At 42.5% G+C, this 19,323-nt stretch overlaps 1 protein-coding gene across 3 annotated transcripts in view; it reads left to right on the top strand.

Annotated features, from left to right (window-relative positions):
- The window catches only part of Afg1l (AFG1 like ATPase), a 150,782-nt gene that overhangs the window by 45,140 nt on the left and 86,319 nt on the right, over window positions 1–19,323 (top strand). For all 3 annotated transcript variants that reach the window (XM_060373466.1, XM_060373468.1, XM_060373467.1), the window contains one exon: window positions 10,451–10,550. In XM_060373466.1, coding sequence (XP_060229449.1) covers window positions 10,451–10,550 — 100 coding nt within the window. The remainder of the gene's footprint in view (window positions 1–10,450; window positions 10,551–19,323) is intronic.

Raw genomic sequence — 19,323 nt, 5'->3', positions numbered from 1 at the left:
CTGAACCATCTCTCCAGCCCTAAGCAGAGAATTTTCATAGATACAGAATGGCGTATTGAATGAAGCATGAATATTTAACTTTTGCTCCTTGTGTTTTCATTATTTTATGAATCAATTTCACAGATTCTCTGTTACTACTTCAGATTTACTGTCTCGTTTAAAGTTTCACAGGCCATGGCCTACTCAGGATAAATTGGCCCCTGTTTCTGTGTGGCCACTGAGAAAAGAAACATTTTACATAATTGTGCTTTAAGACCTATTTTGTTATTCATTTGCCAGTAAATATATGTCTGTGTGCATGTCTGTGGGTTGTCCTGGGGGCATCAGATCCCCTGCAACTGGAGTTGCTGGTCATAGTGGTGCTGGGAACTGAATGGGAGTCCTCTGCAAGAGCTTCCTGCTACCCCTTATTAGGTGGAAGCTGGAAGAACAAGAAGAAAAGGAAGAAATAGAACAGAGGGTCTACAAAGTACAAAGCCTGAAACACTAACTTATTTAAGAGAAGTTTGCCGACTTGTAAGTTACAGTAAATGGCATGTTTCCCTTCTCCTATACCGGACATAATATAATACAATTGTAAAATAGCATTTGGGTTTTAAAAGCAAGTGCTTGATGGCACCTCTCACTTTAAGCTCAGAGGTACAATTTGTGATAAAGTATGGTGGTTTGAATGATAACTGTCCTCATAGACTCTGTGTTTGAATATGGTGGTGGAACTGTTTGGGAAGGATTAGCCGGTGTGTTCTTGTTGGAGGAAGTGTGTTATTGGGGGTGAACTTGGAGGTTTCAAAAGCCCATGCCATTCCCAGTTAGCTCTCCTACGTACAGATCAGGATGTAAGTTCTCAGCCGCCTGCCTGCTGCCATGCCAGGTCACCCTCTGCAACCATGAACCCCAAACCACTTGGGGAGGAGGGATCTTATAATGGAAGATTTGGGTTCTTTGTATGTTATGTAAAAATGCTTTTGTTTTAATCCCAAGTGTGGTATTTTAGTTGGGCTATAGTTAGTCCATACGTGTTAACTGTGACCCATGAGGTGTGACCTTTGCTAGCTAATAATGGCCTTCCACATGAGGCACAGAGAGGGGCGTGGTCTAACACTCTGAGAGTATAAACATGAGACCGAGCAAGAGACTGGGAGGTGTTTAGTGGAGTTCGGTGTTGGTGTGTGGCGTGTAGCAGTTTGGAGAGACCAGAGACCAGAGATGGTATGGTGGTTTGGAGCCGACAGACAGAGAGAGCCGCTTCAGGGTGTAGTGGTGTGAAGAAGCCTGCTAGCTGCGTCTGCAGTTGATGTAAGTTAGTATAGAGCCCTAAAAGAACCCCTTGACCCTAACTAGCCAGGAGAAGTAAAGGGGTTTGGGGCCCCTCTCCCCACTAACCTTTTCTCTCTATTATTTAAGAGTGGGGTGTGTGTAAAAGGGACGTAGAGGCCTAAACACCCCAAATAGAGTAGAGTTTAAAACAAGAGCACCACAGGTGCCTTTCTGCTACAGGATCTTTCTTCTTTTTCTCTTCAGTCATATTGAGACAGCTTGGCGTTCACTCCTATATAAAGGTCTTCTGAGGCAAGGCCTTCCAGAAGAGCGAGTGCTCCTTGCCCCTCTAAGGAGCTGTGTTAAGCACACTAATGCGAAGGAGAGGGCTCATTTAGTTGTTAGGAAGGTGGCACCGAGTTAACAGTGACGATGCTTCTAAGAAGGCCAGTCAGTGATGATTAGCGTGTAGCTAGGGCTTCGAAAGCTGTGAGAAAGCATCATGGCCAAGGTGACTTACAGAAGACAGGCTTTATTTGGGGTTCTACAGGGATAGTAGTCCATGATGACATATTGCAGGAGGCAGGAGGCAGGAGGCAGGCAGCTGGAGCAGCAGCCGAGACCTCACGTTTCAAATCACAAACAGGAAGCAGAGAGCTAACTCAAAGCAGCACCAGTCTTTTGAAACCTCAAAGTGACACACTCTCTCCAGCAAGGCCACATCTCCTAATCTTCCCCTCACAGCCACCAACTGGGGACTAAGTCAGTATTCAAGCGCCTGAGACCTTATAGGGAATATCTCATTCCTGCTACCATAATCAGGAAGGGCCATGTCTCCTCAATTGCCGTATCATCCTCTTAACTAACATAGTTCTAAATCTGGTAGTCTATGTAGTTAATTCTTTATTTCTTTTTAAAGATGTATTTATTTTACTTTATGTGTATGATTGTTTTGCCTGCAAAATACATCACATATGTGTAAATACATATATAGACAGTGCCCGTGGAGGCCAGAAGAGGGCATTGGACCCTCTGAAATTTGAGTTATAGATGGTTTTGAGCCCCCTATGGGTCCTGGGAACCAAACTTAGGTTCTATCCAAGAATAACAAGTGTTGCTAACTGCTGAGCCATCTCTCCAGCCCCTTTTATTTTCATCTTAACATTAATTTCCAAGATCCCATATAAGAATCTGTAGCTCTGCTCTGTTGAGATGGCTCTGCAGGTAAAGATCCCTGCTGCTCAAGCCTGGTGACCCAGGTTCAACGCCCGGAACTCACAGAGGGGTGGAAGGAGAGAACTGATTCCATACAGTTGTTTTATGATGGCCACGCCCAGACCACCATTGCACCTAAACGCACATGCACGCATTAATGATTATTTATAACTTTACAAAAAAGAGTTGTCGGGCTGCTGAGATGGCTCAGTTAGGGCTTTTAAAGCCGTGATAATATGTTTTGGCCAAGTGACTTACAGAATACAGTGTTTACTTGCACTAGCCTTGTGGCTGGAATCTGGCTCCCAGGATCCATATGGTTGTCCTCTGATTTCCACATGGAGAGTTTGACCCTCACATGCACCCACACGTAAGTAAGAAATAATAAATAAATAGATTAGTAGATTAATTAGTATAATTTAAAAAAGAACTGTTACCTTTAACTTTAAAAATATGAAGTTAAAAACATTCAGAGAGGCGATTGTCACATGTTTATGGCATGAAAGATTTGAAAGACAGCATTAAGAAAGTTAAGGAGCAGGGCTGGAGAGATGGCTCAGTGGTTAAGAGCGCTGTCCTCTCCTCCAAAGGACTCGGGTTCAATTCCCAGCACCCACATGGCAGCTCACAAATGTCTGTAATGCCCATTCCAATAGATCTGACACCTTCACATCAATGTACATAAAATAAAGTTTAAAAAATATAAAAAAAAGAAAGAAAGTTAAGGAGCACATACTTTGGATGTGCAAAGCAAGTGTCCCTGAAAAGGCTCTATAACAAGCAGGGCTGATGTGCCTATTAGGCGTAGTAGGCAGCGTCTGAGCCCACGAGATCTTTGGGAATGCATAAGGGTGTTTTAACTTGGTTTCTTTTAAAATTCAAAGAATAAAGTAAATATAGTCCATATATTTATATTCCTATTATATTTCTTTTCATTTCATTTCTTGTTGATGTGTACGTATGTATGCCTACATGAGTTTATATGCACCACGTGTGTGCAGATGGCCACAAAGGCCAGAGGGCACCAGAGCCCCTAAAACTAGAGTTACAGGCGGTTGTAAGTGGCTTAGCATGAGTGATGAAAAGTGAACCTGGGTTCTCTGCAAGAATATTAAGTACTCTAACCACTGAACCATCTCCTCGGCCCCTAAATATAAAATTTCTTTCTTTTTTAATTTTAATTTTAGTGGTATGAGTAATTTTCCTGCCCATAGATCTGTGCATCATGTGTGTGCATTACCCACAGAGGCCAGAAGAGGGCATCATGTTACCTGGAACTGGAGTTACAGACAGTTGTGAGCTGTCCTGTGGGAGCTGGGAATCAAACTGTGTCCTCTGGAAGAGCAGCCAGTGCTCTTAACCACTGAGCCATCTCTCCAGCAATGTATGTATTTGTGTACTCTCTCTCTATATAGTATATATGTATATAACAACACAGTTATAGATTTTTGTTCTTTTTGGTTAATGAAGGATCCCATGAAGGTTTATGTTCTTGGGTACTCTCCATTAAGGTCATATTTGAGAAAGTTGACTAATGGGAGGAAGGATTCAAGAATAAATGTCTATGTTGCTGTTTAAACAAGCCCAGTCTTATAAGAGAAACACAGGCAGCAAAGAGAGTTTTTCTTGTTCCATATTGAGTGTCTTAGTTACTTTTCTATTGCTGTGAAGAGACATCAAGACCAAGACCACTTATAGGAGAAAGAGTTTGTTGGGGGAGGAGGGCTTGACAGGGTTTGACAGGGTTATACATGGTCACCATGGTAGTGGTGGGGACAGGGGGCATGGAGGCAGGCAGACGTGATGTTGGAGCAACATCTAAGAACTTACCTCAACAACCATGAGGTAGAGAGGGAGAATTAACTGGGAATGGTGTGGGCTTTTTTAAACCTCAGAGCCCACTCCTAGTGTCACACCTCTTTCAACTAGGCCACACCTCCTAATCCTTCCCAAACAGTTCCACCACCTGGGGACCAAACATTTAAACATATGAGCTCATGGAGACCATTCTCATTCAAACCACCACACTGAGTGAGAGAGGCTCGTAAAAGAATCTTGCCTGCCAACACTCATTACAGAGGTCTGTGTCATCCCCTGCCTCGTCCAAACCTGGTTTGATAGTTATCCCAGATGCCTGAGTCTATATCACAGGACCTTTTCTGTCCTGCTGTGAAATAGACTGTGCCTCTCTATAAGCAGCTAGCCCACAAGCTTGTTAGCAACCTTGGACCTATGCTTCTTAAGAATTTGATCTAACTGGGGAAACACTTATATAAGAGACCCTGTTAGACCAGGGTACCGCTTTGTCGCTATCTGCTCAGGCACTGCTTACTTAGGTAGTGTATTACAAATGAAAGTCTTTCTAATATATATTTTATTTTTTTATAAATTGGAACCTTTGATGGTTTGAGGTCTTTCCTCAAGGCTTTTTTCCCATTGTCCCAGTCAGGGTTTGAGGTTTCTCTTTAATGATGGTCTCTCTTAAATAGTTGCAGTTTTATACATATTTTGTCCACAAGCTTCTTTATTTATCTGTTTGGAGACAGGGTCTCACTATGTAGTCCTAGTTGGCTTGGGACCCTATATAGATCAGGCTGGCCTCAACCCAGAGTTGCATACCTGTGTCCTGAGTACTGGATTAAAGGAGTGCCTTGCTACAGCTGGCCATTTGTTTATTTAAAGTTTTATTTATTGGGTTTTCTCGGTATAGATGTTAGTCTGTGTGTATGTCTATGTACCATATGCGTGCTCGGTGCCCGTAGAGGCAGGGTGTCAGAGACCCTGGACCTGGAGCTCTCATGTGGGTGCTGGGAATCAAACCCAGGTCGTCTGGAAGTGCGGCCTGTGCAGAGCTCCTGAGCTCTGTCCCCAGCCTTCATTTCTTTATTTTTATCTTAAGTGTATGAGTGTTTGCCTGCGTGCTCTTAAGCCCATTGTGTGTGTGTGGCCGGTGCACGCAGAGGGCACCAGATCTCCTGGAACCACTGCTTATGGACAGTTGTAAATTGCCATGTGGGTGGCAGGAACCAAGCCTGGGTCCTCTGCAAGAACAGCGAGTACTCTTAGTTGCTGAGCATCTCTCCAGACCCTTGTCCACAGCTTTAAATTCCTTTACGTTCTTTTCTTTGCCTAACTGAACTTTTTTTTTTTTAAACATCTGCCTACTGTTGTTGGTTTTTTTTTTATGTGTTTGTGTGTGTGTGTGTGTGTGTGTGCGCGCGCGTGCGCGCGCTCTGGTTTCCCACTATAAACCTGACATCAAGCAATAACCATGCCACAGTTGAATGCTGTGCTACGTTGAATTTCTCCCAACAAATAAAAAATCCATGGCTTTTGAATGTAGCCTCATTTAAAATTTGCAGGATATGAGAAGATCGGGCCACTGTTGCCAGAATTTAACACAAATGGCCGTTAGCCCATTTTCCAGTAGGGTTCTTTTGGTCTGAAACCTCGTGAAGTCTCTACTGTCCATATTTTGGCATTCCGGTCTTCCTGACTCCCACCAGAACAGTTCGTTAAGCTTTGCTTACAGCATTTCCTGACTGAGCATTGCTCCCCTTGTGTATAATAATAGCACCTCTCAAGCAAACTCAGTTTTCTAGAACCCAAAGACTAAAACTTGAGCCCATGGTTTCTCCTGTCAATGTCCTGAATTATCTGATCATTTTTAATTGATAATAGATGGAAATGATATCTTGCTACTTAATTTGCATTATTTTATGCATTAATGTAGATTTTTCTCATTTGTTTATTTACTAGGTAAATTAGTCTTTAAGAAATGTTTGAGGTGTTGCTTATTTACTTATTGGAATGTTAATTCTCTCTGTTCTGTATATTCTATATATATGAGTGTGTGTGCTGGAGATTGTTCCCAGGACCTCTTACATGCTCGACAAGCCATCTTCAAGCTGCATCTCAGCTCCTTGCATATGTTCTGTAATGTTGGCTGTTTTTTACCAGGTGCTTTCTATGTGCCTATGTGTTTTTGTTGTTTAGGCCTCTCTGTGTAGCCCCGGCTACTCTGGAACATGCTTTGTAGACCAGGCTTCCTTCAAACTCACTGAGATCCATTTGCCTCTGCCTCTCACATGCTAGAATTAAAAGGATGCTTCATCCCGTCTGGCCCCTATGTTCTAACAAAAGATTTATCTTAATTTTTAATTGTGCGCACACGAGAATATAAATGTGGTTGTCTGTGAACTCTAGAAGAAATCATGGATTCCTGGAGCTGGAGTTATAGGCAGCTATGAGCTGTCTCGCATGGGTTCTGGGAACTGAGCTAGGGTCCCCTGGAAGAATGAGAGCTGCTCGTAACTGTTAACCCTAAGGCTTGTGTTCTTCAACACTGCACTGTGATATCTGTCCTTCCATTTACTATCAATATTCTATATAGCAATGCATTACTAATGGAATTATAGGAGTGTATATACTATATATAGATAATAACTCTAGTTAATGGCTCTTGAGAGTTTAAGATATGCCTTACAAAAGTTTTGCAACTAAGTATTGTTGCTGCTTTCATTGTTTTGATGAGGAAATGGAGAGTTAGAGAGGTTATGTAACTTCACTGTGGTCATAGAGATGACACAGCCTAGCTTCAGCATTCTGAATCCTAACAGCTGTTATGAATTTTCCTGAGTGCACAAAGCCTTGTGTTATGTGTTTAAATATCTAGTGAGGTGGTTTGGAATGGTAGGTTTTTTGTTTTTATTTTGTTTGTTTGTTTTTCGAGACAGGGTTTCTCTGTCTGGCTTTGGCTGTCCTGGAACTCACAGAGATCCACCTGCATCTGCCTCCGCTGTGATCAGAGGCGTGTGCTACCACCACCCAGCTATGTTGGTGTTCTGATAACAGAACCTAAAAGTCATCCTTAAGCCTACTATAATACTTGCTGGATTTATTAGAAACGATTTTTTAGGTGCTTTAGTCTTAGTGACAGTATGCTTGCAACTACCACTTTACTTTTAGAATGGAATCATGTCATTAGTCTTGCTGGTTTTGATATTTATTATTGGCCTTTAGTGTGATGGTGACGAATATAATCTTTATTTTGTGGGAGACGAATGGAGCTCTTGCTGCATAAAAGCAAGGACATACACTTTCTGTCCATGCTCTTGAGTTGAAGGCATTTTTTAAAGTTCTATTTCGGCATCACTCAGCTCACATTTTGCAGGGTGAATTCTCTCTCCGTCTTTATCATGATGGACATCTCAGATATGCTTCTTAGTTTGGTTGAGGGATGTGTCTAGATAAACCGTTTTATTTTTTTTCTTAAGTGTGTTTAGTGGCTGAAGTAGAACAATACTTAATTCTTAAGATTTTTCTTTCAAATCTTTATTGTGTCTCTTTTGAATATTTATGTTACCTGCCAAACCACTTATAATTCTGAAAACATCAGATCACCGAGGGAAGAGATGTCTTACTAATATAGTATGAAAAAAGCGTTTTGTTGTGCAGGATGCTATGTAAAATTTTTGTCCTTAAACTATCAATATCCTTCAACAGATACAATTAACTGTTTTTAATAAAGCAGTGCTATTAAAAACTGGTAATAAAAAGTAGGTGCTTGTTTTTGTGCTAATACTAATTACTGATAATGCATGCTTATGTTTGTCACTCATTCCGTGGCACTGTACCAATCAGTGGGTGACTGAGACTCAAGCACTTATACATGTAAATGAATTACCTTTTTTCCCTCCTTTTTTTACTTAAGTGAGTCACGATGGAAGGCAACTCTAGGTCATAAAGATCTCGTCTCTTTAATGCTAATGAAATGTCTCCGCTCTCTGCTTGCAGACTACCCTTATTGGTAATCTGTAGTCTTGTCTTTTGTTCCTGGTGGTAATGAAATGCTGGGTGCTGAACACCCCAGCTCCCAAGAATGTGGGGCCAATTGTCTTCTGTTCACTTACACTGTAAAATTACTGTTCCCCAGGAAAGCTGGACAAGTGTGGGGCCAAGATCAAAGAGTGTACCCTGGCATCCAGCTGCACCGAGTGACTCCTGCTTTAGTAATTAGTCGTAGCTTCACCAAGTTAATTTTCTCAGCTAGCACAAAAACATTCCATAATGTAAAAAGAGCCAAGTGGAAGGCGACCACAAGCCTTGGCTGTCTGTTCCGTCCATTTCTGGTTGAAGCTTTTGCACTGTATTACCAGCTGAATATTCTACTCTGAACCTCGGCTCACACAAGCTATTCTTCATTTTTTTGTTCCAAAATCATTATGGACATCGTCAAAGGACTGCTTTTATTTTTAAGTATTGAGTAGCATTTCACTGATTATTTTTATTTTAAGGTAAATGCATGGGGAGGGTAGACCTGGCTTTAAAATTGAATTGAAAAATGCAGTTGCTGCTGAATTTTGCAAGCTCGTTCTGTCCCCTCATCAGAAATGCCACTGGTGTTTAAGCGTTTGAAAAGGACCTTCTCTATGAATGTTTTTGTGGAAGCAAAATTTGTCCGTGATCCTGAGCTCAGTGGAGCGCCACCAGCAGCTCTTTCTTCTTTCTCCTCTTTGGTGAATCTGTGAAGTTCCAGGAGTCTTTTTATAAGGCATTTTCAGTAGTTTCTCTTAGCTAATATGTTAAGTCATTGCTTGAGACAAAAAGAACTCCCGCCGCCCCTCGTGGTTTGGTTTTGTTCAGGTGGGTAGAAAATGCTTCGCCGTCTCAGTAAAGATCCGGGCCGTAGGTGGGAGAAGGAGGTTAGACCTAGGCAACTCAGGTTTGACTGGCAGTGTTACAGTGGGTCGGTCGATAACTTGTCATTTCTTAATCAAACAGGAAGATTTCCATGAGCTTCCGTATCCTGTAAGAGAAGGAAAATAAAACGTGATGAATTAGTGAACACATGTAAGGCAAATGCTGCTGAAAGTCTTTGAAATTTGCTAGTAAAGAAAGTCGTAGTATTTTTCTCCTGGACGTCTGAGACCCGTGTTGGCACTCTGCAGCTGTGGCGGTCAGTGGGCATCGTTAGGTTGTGTGTGGCGTTTCCCCCCCTCGTTTGCTGATTGCTTTGCGAACTGTAAAAGCCTCTTTAAAAAGTTCCCACTAAGTGGACTTGTCGATTATGAATTTGAACAAGAAATCATTTTAGGAGCAATGAGTAGTGGCGCTCCTGCCGCCTAACGTCGTTTTGCCTGCACTGTGCCGTTTTATCTGCACTTTTGGTTTTGCCAGGGGTTGTTCTAAAGCACCATATTAACTGTCCTTGTAAGGGATGGATTTATTTTTATTTTATTTTTATTTCTTTTTAGCAGGAATATTTGTGTTCTGGAGGTTAGCAGAGGCTGGCACGCTGGAAGTGACTGCGGTGCCTTTGGATTATTCATGGACAGTAATAGAAGGCACTTAAAAAGAACAATGAAATTGCTTATTTCTGTGATGGACCATCTGTTGAATTGTTTTGTGCAACAATTGCACAATAGTATCTATGTCACATCATTCTATTTTCAACAGCAGCTGATTATGTCTCACTGGCTACTTGTCCTTATTTCTGAAGTCCCATGACCATTAAAAGTCACCTTTCCAGGGACCTTTGCCAGAAAGGTATTAGGAATTGCAAATAGCCTGTGTATTTTAATGTTGTTTTTCTTACTCCCCCAACTTTTGTGTGCGTGGGGGTTGGTGGTAGGGGTAGCGGTGTAAGAAGAGTTGGTCGTGTTTTAATTAATTGGATTTTCTAAATGTTTAGGACAATTTTCTATGCTTTCTACATGTAGTTGATAAAGAAGTTAGCACAGAACCATTTGATAATTTGGGTAAAAATGATTGACTTAAAGCAAAGGAAGTGTGAGCTTAAGAGACCGTTCTCTGGCCTTTCGTGCTTTTAATTATCTACTCTTCTCTTCTGGATGATAATTAGAATTTTCCTCTTGGAATTCACTTCCATCTTAAAAAAAAAAAAAAAAAGAGCCATTAGCAAATTTGTTAGAGCAGAAGTGAAATTAAAATAAAACAAATGTGTTGTTGTCCGCAGGTCACTGACATTGCTGACGCTATGATTCTGAAGCAGCTTTTTGAAAATCTGTTCAAAAACGGGGTCGTCGTTGTGGCAACGTCCAACAGGCCCCCGGAAGGTAATACCAGCGTCGTGTTTCCCCAGCCAGTTAGATGGAGACTTAAGACGTTTTCAGAAACCCACGCTTCTGTAGTGATTTTCTTGTGTTTGTAAATCTGATGACTTCACTTACCCTTGGTTTTATAATAGGCTTAATTCAAAAAATCAGCCTGGCTTTGCCTTTGAAAACATTTCTATTTTTTAGCAAGCTGAGCATAGTTGATCCCCATGACGGATGTAGTCCCCCAACATTAGACACATGATACATATGTATAAAAATGCAAGTCTTTGTGGCTGCTTTTTATGCCATAAAAGAAAGCCCAATGAAATGAAAAACTCTTAATTAAATTTTAGAAAAAGATGAAGCTCACTTTCATAAGTAGTTTTTTTTTAACTACTTCACTTAATTTATCATTTCTAAAAAGGCACTTGTGGCTTATTAGGAAAGTATTTAAGAATTAAAATACAAGTAGTAGTTAGACAAAAGTAACATATTTAAAATCTTGTATTTTATTTTATTTTTTAGCTCATCATGTGGTCAGTTAAAGGTCAGGAATCCAAAACAATACTTTACAGGGCACTGTCAGGTCCTTGCCGGACGCTCCTTTCCAGAGTTGTCTCGCTGATTGAACAACTAGCCCTCTTTATCACCTGGTACTTTCTTTTACCTTTCTCTCTCTTTTTTTCACAACACACTTAAATTTTACTTACTTACTGTGTTTTCGGCTCATTGTCAGCCCAGAATGATGCAGCTTTCTGAGGACACTGGTGGGCATCTTTTATCTCCGTGCATGGATGTGGGTGTGTCCTAGGTACTTGGGTGTGTGTGGCTGTGCCTGGCACACAGATGGGTTTCAGTAAGAGGCCTCAGACTGGGTGTGAAATTCGTGTGTCTCTGCAAGGATCTCTGGCTGCAGTGGAGCATAGATTGTAGGGCTGAATTTTTGAGACGGGGAGTAAGGACTGAGAAGGACTCAATCCTTAGATGGGACTGTGGTAAGATATGGTCAGATGCTGTTTCTGTTATAGGCAGTCAAAAGGGCTTATGGATGCACTGGATCTTAGGGAATGGAAAACAGAGAGACAAAGCAAGCAGTCTACCACTGAGCTCTCTCCCTGTCCTTCAAGAGCTTTATAAAAAATTAAGTTACTTGGCATGGTAGTACAAACCTTTAATCCCAGCCCTTGAGGGGGGTCGAGGGGTAGAGGAGCTCTGTGAGTTCAAGGCTGGCCTGGACTACAGGCCAGAACTATACCCAGTGAAACCCTGTCTTGGAAAACAAACAAAAAAAGAAGGAAAGAAAGAAAGAGAAAGAAAAACAAAAAGAAAGAAAGGGGGAGGTGTTGAGAGTTGGGGTGGGATGAATGAGAATGCCCTTCTTAGGCTCGTATATTAGACGTGTCACCACACACCAGACCTAGAGTCTCTTTTCTCTACCTGCTGCCTCCGGGTCAGAACATAACCCTCAGCTACTGCTCCAGCACCATGCCTCCCTGCACACCATCACACTTCCTGCCATGATGACAATGGCCTAAACCTCTGAAATTGTCATCAAGCCCCCAGTCGAGTGCTTTTCTTCCCAAGAGTTGCCCTGGTCACGGTGTCTCTTTGCAGCAATAGAACACTGCCTAAGACAAGAGAAGCAGAGGAAGACGTATGATGTGGACCTGTAACCTCCACACATGTGTGTACTATTGTGTACATGCAACCCCACACATGTGCGTGTGCAGGTAGCACTACACATGCATACAGATGCTAGCTCATTCAACCAAGTGAAATGATGTTTGCCTTCACTGTAGCTGGCTCAGCAATGCTATCAGACTTTCTTTGTTTAATGGTAGAGCTATGCTCCTAGGTAGCAAGTGCTAGAATAATCTAGGGAGTTCTAGCGAGGATTGCCGAAGGAAAAGGCCTACTTGGTGGTGTAGGCATGCAGTAAAGCAAGGCAGTCAGGAGAGGCCAAGGGACATTTGCAGCTCAGATTTTGTAGGTGTGAACAAAGCCCCTGCTCTGTCAGATGGTGTGCTGAAGGTGAGCTGGAGCTACCATTCAGAGAAGGCCCCGAGTGACTTCAAGATGCAGAGTTGCAGTGGGTGGACACTAGCCAAGTGACAGCCTTTTCTCCACAAGCTCTAGACTGTCTCCTATTGGCAGGGTGGACAAAAATCATCTATATTTATCATTAGGTAGTTTTGGCTAGCCTTGAACTCACTACAAAGCTTAAGTTGGCTTTGTTTGTTTGTTTCTTTGTTTTAAGAGACAGGGTTTCTCTGTGTACCCTTGGCTATCTTGGAACTCACTCTGTAGACCAGGCTGGCTTCAAACTCTGAGATCCACACCTGCCTCTGCTTCCCTAGTGCTGGGATTAAAGGCATGCACCATCACCACCTTGGTGCCAGGCTGGCTTTTAACTTGTGGTCTTCCTGCCTCCGTTTTTTGAGTGATAGAACCAAATATCTTAATATTTTAATGCAAAGGCATGGTAGTGCACACCTGTAATCCAGAAGGCTGAGTGAAAGTTAAAGGCCAGCCTAGGCTTTGGAGTAAGTTCTAGGTCAACCTGATTCACAGGGAGAGACAGCATTTCAACAAAATAACAACAAAATACTCCCAAACCCATCAAATTAAAAATTTTAACATAAAGAATATGACACATATGTAAATGTAAATATGCTTATTGATATGTGTAAGTTCATTTGTGTGTGTGCATACTTTTATTGATGAAGAAAAGGACAGAATATTGATATTAGGAAAAGACAAAATGATAAAGAACAGATCCATGGTCTCATGGGCTGGGTTGGGAGATTTTGATAAAAAAGGGGCAACAGAAGAATATGTGTTGGTGTATTAGAATTCTTCTGTATCTTGATCACGATGGTGGTTATACGTGTTAAAACTCACGCAACTGTATTCCATCCACAAAAGTTAATGTTACCCTGTGTAAGTCAGAGAATAACTGCTCTGGCTTGTTTCTCCTTGATGGCTGTGAATGATCTAACTGCCCCACTTGGAGGTGCTTCTTTCCAACCCTGAGAAACACGCAGCTTTTCCTGCAGGTTATGGCCTTGGTCCAGGGCCCCAGATTAGATCGCTACCCAACACTGGGAAGAGTAGCTTGGGGCTGTGATCCAGCGCTGGTGTGGTGGGGAACAGGAGGGTTGCCCGTGAGTCTGAGGCTAAGTTACATAACAAGTTCCAGGCCAGCCAGGGTTACACAGGAGACCTTTTCCTTTTCCAGCCCTCTAGATAGCACATTTCTCAGATGGCTGTAAACCAGCTGGGGAAAGACAGTTCTTGGCAGGGAGCTAGGCAATGCTGAGTGGCGGGAAAGAGAGTAGCATATTGGAGGCGCTCAGAAGACAGGGAAGTATAGGATAAAGCTGGAGCAAGATTTTGTAAAGTGACAATAAGGATTCTGGATTCTGTTGTAAGAGATAACATAAGCCACTGAGCCTCAAGCAAGACTGACAAGATCCCTCTCGGGGAGGCGGCATTGGCTATAATTTGACGAAGGGGTTTCTGTGTTCAGGGTAGTAATGTGGTAGACCCAGGTAGACCTTTAGGAAGCTTCTGTAGAATAGTAGGCAGGAAGTGGCTATGTCTTGGTACCAGACAGTGGTTCTCCGATGGGGACTGTTTGGCTTGAAGGATATTTAGCAGTGTCTGGCTGTTCTACCCAAGTGCAGGGCACACTGGCAGGCAGCAGGGTTGAGGCTGGGACTGCTGCCAGAGACATTGTTAGTGCAAAGAGCTATTCTTCATGCAAAGAACCACGTGGGCCAACATGTCAGGAGCGTGCAGAATAAGAAACCTGGTATAGGGTAATGGCAGGGAATTTGCAGGGAACAGTGAGGAAAGAAACCCACAATTAAAATTTCACGTACATAATTTCCATGTTTTATGTTCTGAAATGAAGCTTTTCTGTTTTTATAATACTCGAAATTTTTCTCATTTCATGATATTCCAGTAAAAAAGAAAAAAAAGTAGAATTAATTGGATGGTGACTGAACAAGTGAGCAGGTCAGTAGATCAAATTAGTTAAAAATTCAGAATTAACTTAATGATTAAACTTGCGAACTCTCCTTTAAAAAACAGGAGTACAGTGTTAAAGGGAAATGGACTGTGTGAGTCGAATGACTGTTCTTCATTATCAGTATCATGAAAGCTGTCCCCAAGATTGAGCCTGGAGCTGTGAGGAGGACATTTAGAATTTGGTTTTGGCTTTTTAAAAACTTGAAAATATATATTATTATTATTACCATGATTATTATTTTATATATATGGTATTATTTTATGTGTATGGTGTCTGTGCACTACCCGCATGCCTGATACCGTTGGAGGCCAGAAGAGGGTGATGGATCCCCTGGAACTGGAGTTACAGACGGTTGTAAGCCACCATGTGGGTGTTGGGAAGCAAACTCAAATCCTCCGCAAGAGCAGCCAGCGCTGTTGCTGCTGAGCCGTGTGCGTGTGTGCATGAGCATGCAGGCACATAAGAGTGCATGCTGTGGCGTACATGTGGAGGTCTGTGGGCAACTAGTGGGAATTTGTCCTCTCCGTCTACTGTATGGTTCTCAGGAATTGAACTCAGGTGTTCGGGTTGGGAGGAAAGTACCATTACCCACTGAATCATCTTGTTGGCCCAAATTTCTGTTTTCTATGTACATTTTATAATAAAAATGAATTAGGTAGCGTTAGAGTGTCCGGACTAGAATAATGTGAATAATCCATTTATTTTAGATCACCAGGCAACACTATTACATGATTTTTATTCAGACCATTGTGTTCATCGTAAACGCAGGATAACACTGTGAGTTGGCTACCAGTGTGTGCGCAATCACATTTACGCTACTTATTTTACCACTTAGAGGGAAAAAAAATTAGCTGAGTGTGATGGCTTAATATCCCATGCTTTAATTCCAGAATTTGGGGGGCAGAGGTAGGCAGATCTCCATGAGTTTGAGACCGGCTGGGCTACAGAGAAAGTTCTAGACTCTTCAGAGCCAAACAGGGAGACCCTGTCTCAACAAAACAAAAGAACAACAACAGCAGCAATTCGGTGGCCTTTACCACAAAGACTAAAAACACATTTAGAAAAATCTTAACGCCTTTCCCAGTAGAGTTATTTCACAAAAGGTGAGTAGAGTTATCTCTTTAATAAGATATTAGATCTATGTGTTTTGATTCAAAAGACAGAATTACACTTAGCAGTGAAATTATGGGACATTTCTACTGAAGTTTTATGAGCTTGTCAAGGTCCACAACTATAGCCTTTTTTCATTTTTGAAAATTAATTTTCTTTGAGAATTTCAGACAGCATATTTTGATCATATTGACCTCAACTCTTCTTTCTAACTATTCTTAGATATGCCTCCTCCTTCCCACCAATCTCCAACTTTGTGTCATTTTTTAGAATAACAGATTGACTCCAGTTTGTGCTGCACATGTATTTCTGGGTATAGGGCCTTTCATTGGAGTGTGGTTGACCCACAAGGGGCCACAACCTTAAAGAAAACCAACTCTCCCAACCTTGGATGCCATCACTTGTGCGTGGCTCCTCAGTTAGGTGTAGTGGCTGGTGAACCCCCTTGGACTCCATGTTGGAGGGCTGAGTGGCTTGATCTTGCACAGGCTTCGTGCAGGCATCCACAGCTGCCATGAGTTTATGAATGCAGCCGTCCTGTCCCGTCCAGAAGACAACGCTTTGTTCAGGTCTACATAAACAGGAAACAGCATAGCATTAGAGCACTGGCAGATATTGCCGCATTAAATATGGCAACTGAAGGCACAAGAGCAACAGCTTTTTAAAATAGATGAGCAGCCAGAGCAGAGAGACATATGCTAAAGGAAATTTCAGTTTTGTGTTTTTTGAAAGTTAGAAGCTCGGTATGGTGGTCCATACCTGTAATGCCAGCAGTGGGGCATGGTGGTCCATGTCTGTGAGCCAGCGTGAGGTAGGATGAGTCAGAAGGAAGCTAAGTTTGAGGCCACATGGGCTACATAGTGAGATTCTGTCCCAAGGGAAGGAAAATCAGGAAAACATAGACTGTATGAAGAAAAAAAAATTAAATTTAAAAGGGCAACAAATTGAGCTGATTACTTGTTTACTGAGAGATCATATGAAATAAAGAAAGCTGATGAATTAAGAGGATATTAAATCTTAGAGGCGCCGAAGTGTGAACATGAAACTATAGGAAGTGAAATGAGTGATGTCTGGAAGACTAACTTAAGATGTTTGGTAGAATATAGGGCCAGAGAACAGAGAAATGAACAGTGGAGAAGGAAGTTACAATAAAGAGCATGCGTGTGATGGGACTTCATCAAAGAGAACTGTGTGAAGTGGGGAAAGTCGCTCAAACAAGGAAGTGGTAAGAAACTAATTCTGACCACTCCTGAGGGGACTCAGACACCGAGTGGTGATGTCATCATTTTGTGTGGCCTGAGGCAGCTTCACACTTGAGATCTTCCTGCCTCTGCATCCCAGATGCTAGGGTTTCAGATCTGAGCAGCACTGTCCAGTTTTCTTTAGAATTTAAAATATTCCTTTTACTTTCTAAATTACTGGGGGGGAAAAAAGGAATTCAAGAATGCTTCTCAGAACAAAATTTATAGAACAATCCAAATGTATAAATAAAAATGGTGCAACGGGGGCTGGAGAGATGGCCCAGTGGTTAAGAGCGCTAGGTGTGCTTCTAGAGGACCCGGGTTCAATGCTCAGCACCCACATGGCAGCTCACAGCTGTCTGTAACTCCAGTTCCAGAGGATCTGACACTCTTACACCAATGTACATAACATAAAATTAAAATTAAAACTTAAATATGTGCAACAAGATTAATTGAGTCAGTGACAGGAAATACCATGGGCAGCATTTCTCTGTTGAACCTCTTTTGAGATAAGCAAGCTCCTACCTAAGAGACCTTTTTGCAGATAGCAGAAAGAAACCCCAAGCACAATACTCAACCCAATTATCTGATGGTTCTGGAGAGTGAAAAAAGCAGACAGATTCCAGAGGAAGACAGAACGTAGAGTAGGGCCCAGTGGTGGGCTTTGGGGCATGGCAAAGTCATTGCTGCGTTGGCATCTGTGGTTGTTTGAAAACCCCACAGATCTTCTGGTCCAAAGAAACAGAGTAAATAGTTTGAGGTGAGGAGTTCTGCTCCACAGAGAACTAGACTGAGATAGCTTCAAGTTCTGTGTGCAAATCCTACCTGAACCTGAGACTTCAAAACCATGCCTGGTGGCATAACGTATCCATTCTCTCTCTGTCTTTCTCTCTGGTTTTTCGAGACAGGGTTTCTCTGTGTAGCCTTGGCTGTCCTGGAACTCACTCTAGATTTGGCTGGCCTCAGCCTCCCTGAGTGCTGGGATTACAGGTGTGCACCACCACCACCCAGCTCTCCTTTCCATTCTCAACTTTGTTGGCCTAGAAGCATCTGCAGAAGATTAGAAGGGTTCACCTCTGAGCCTGACTATAAGGCATTTCCAGAGATAATTAACAAAAGGGAAAGACCATCCTGAATTTGGGCAGCAGCAACCCAGGCTAGAGGCCCAGCTGACAGGGAAAAGGGCGATCTCGGAGCTTGGGTGCTCTCTGATTATCAGCTGCTGTGAGGAGATCTCATGTGGTCTGCCACACCTTGCCATAATGGAGTTCTAGAAACTTCTAAAATATGAGCCCAAATACTCTTCCCTCAAGTTGTTTTTCCTGTGTGTTTTGTTACAGTGGTGAGATGTCCAACACAGAACATTGGTATTAAGCATGGGGTCATTGCTGTGAGTTTGCCTGGTGATGTTCTCTAGTAGCCTTTGGAACCGGCTTTTGTGAGGAATTTGGAAATGTTCAGTGATGTAGGTCCCAGAAGTCCTAGAACACTATAACAACAACAGCGACTGGGGTATGTGGTGGTTTGAATGAAAACGGCCCCAGTCACTCATATGTTTGAAATGCTTAGTCACCAGGGAGTGGAACTCTTTGAGAAGGATTATGAGGTGTGGCCTTGGAGGAGGTTTGTCCCTGGGATGGCTTTGATGTTTCAAAAGTCCATGCCAGGCCCAGTCTCTCTCTCCCTGCTGCCTGAAGATTGGGGTGTAAAGCTCTCAGCTCCTGCTCCAGCCATGCCTGTCTGCTCTCTGCCATGATGATCATGGACTGATCCTCTAAAACTATAAGCAAGCCCCAGTCAAATGCTTTATTTTCTCAGAATTGTCGGTCGTGGTGTCTCTGCACAGCAATAGAATAGTGAGCAGGACAGGGTGAGAGCGCAGAGGTTGAGAGTGCGGAGAGGAGTGTGGGCACTGAAGACTGTGTGGGGAGGGACTGGGGCTCTGTTAGTTTCTGCAGCTTCTGTCTCCAGCTCTCATTTCAGGGTATGCACAGTCAGAGTTAATGGCTGTGTGTTGAATTGATTATCAAGCTATAGTTTATCTCTCTCCTTCTCTGTCTCTCTGTCTCTGCCCTTGTCCCTTCTCTGTCTCACACTAGGACCTCACTCTGTCTCCTAACCCTCCTTCCTCCTGCCATCCCCTCCCAAGCACCGGGATTGCAAGTGGATGCCACCTGCCTGGCTGTGTAACTACAATTCACAGCCAAAAGGAAAACTTCATTTACTATATTATTTACAGATTTAGTAAAATATGTTTGCACTTCAACTTTATTAATGAGGGAGACCGAATACTATGCTGTGGACATCGGGAAGAAGGATTCTGGCTTACTGTATTGACCCGACATTGTATAGAAATTTACAGCCATGTTGATTGGTCTAGAAATGTTAATTTTCCCACTTGTGCAGA

Source organism: Meriones unguiculatus, chromosome 20 (genome assembly GCF_030254825.1).
Source record: "Meriones unguiculatus strain TT.TT164.6M chromosome 20, Bangor_MerUng_6.1, whole genome shotgun sequence".
NCBI lineage: Eukaryota > Metazoa > Chordata > Mammalia > Rodentia > Muridae > Meriones > Meriones unguiculatus.
This window is presented reverse-complemented; position numbering and strand designations above follow the sequence as displayed.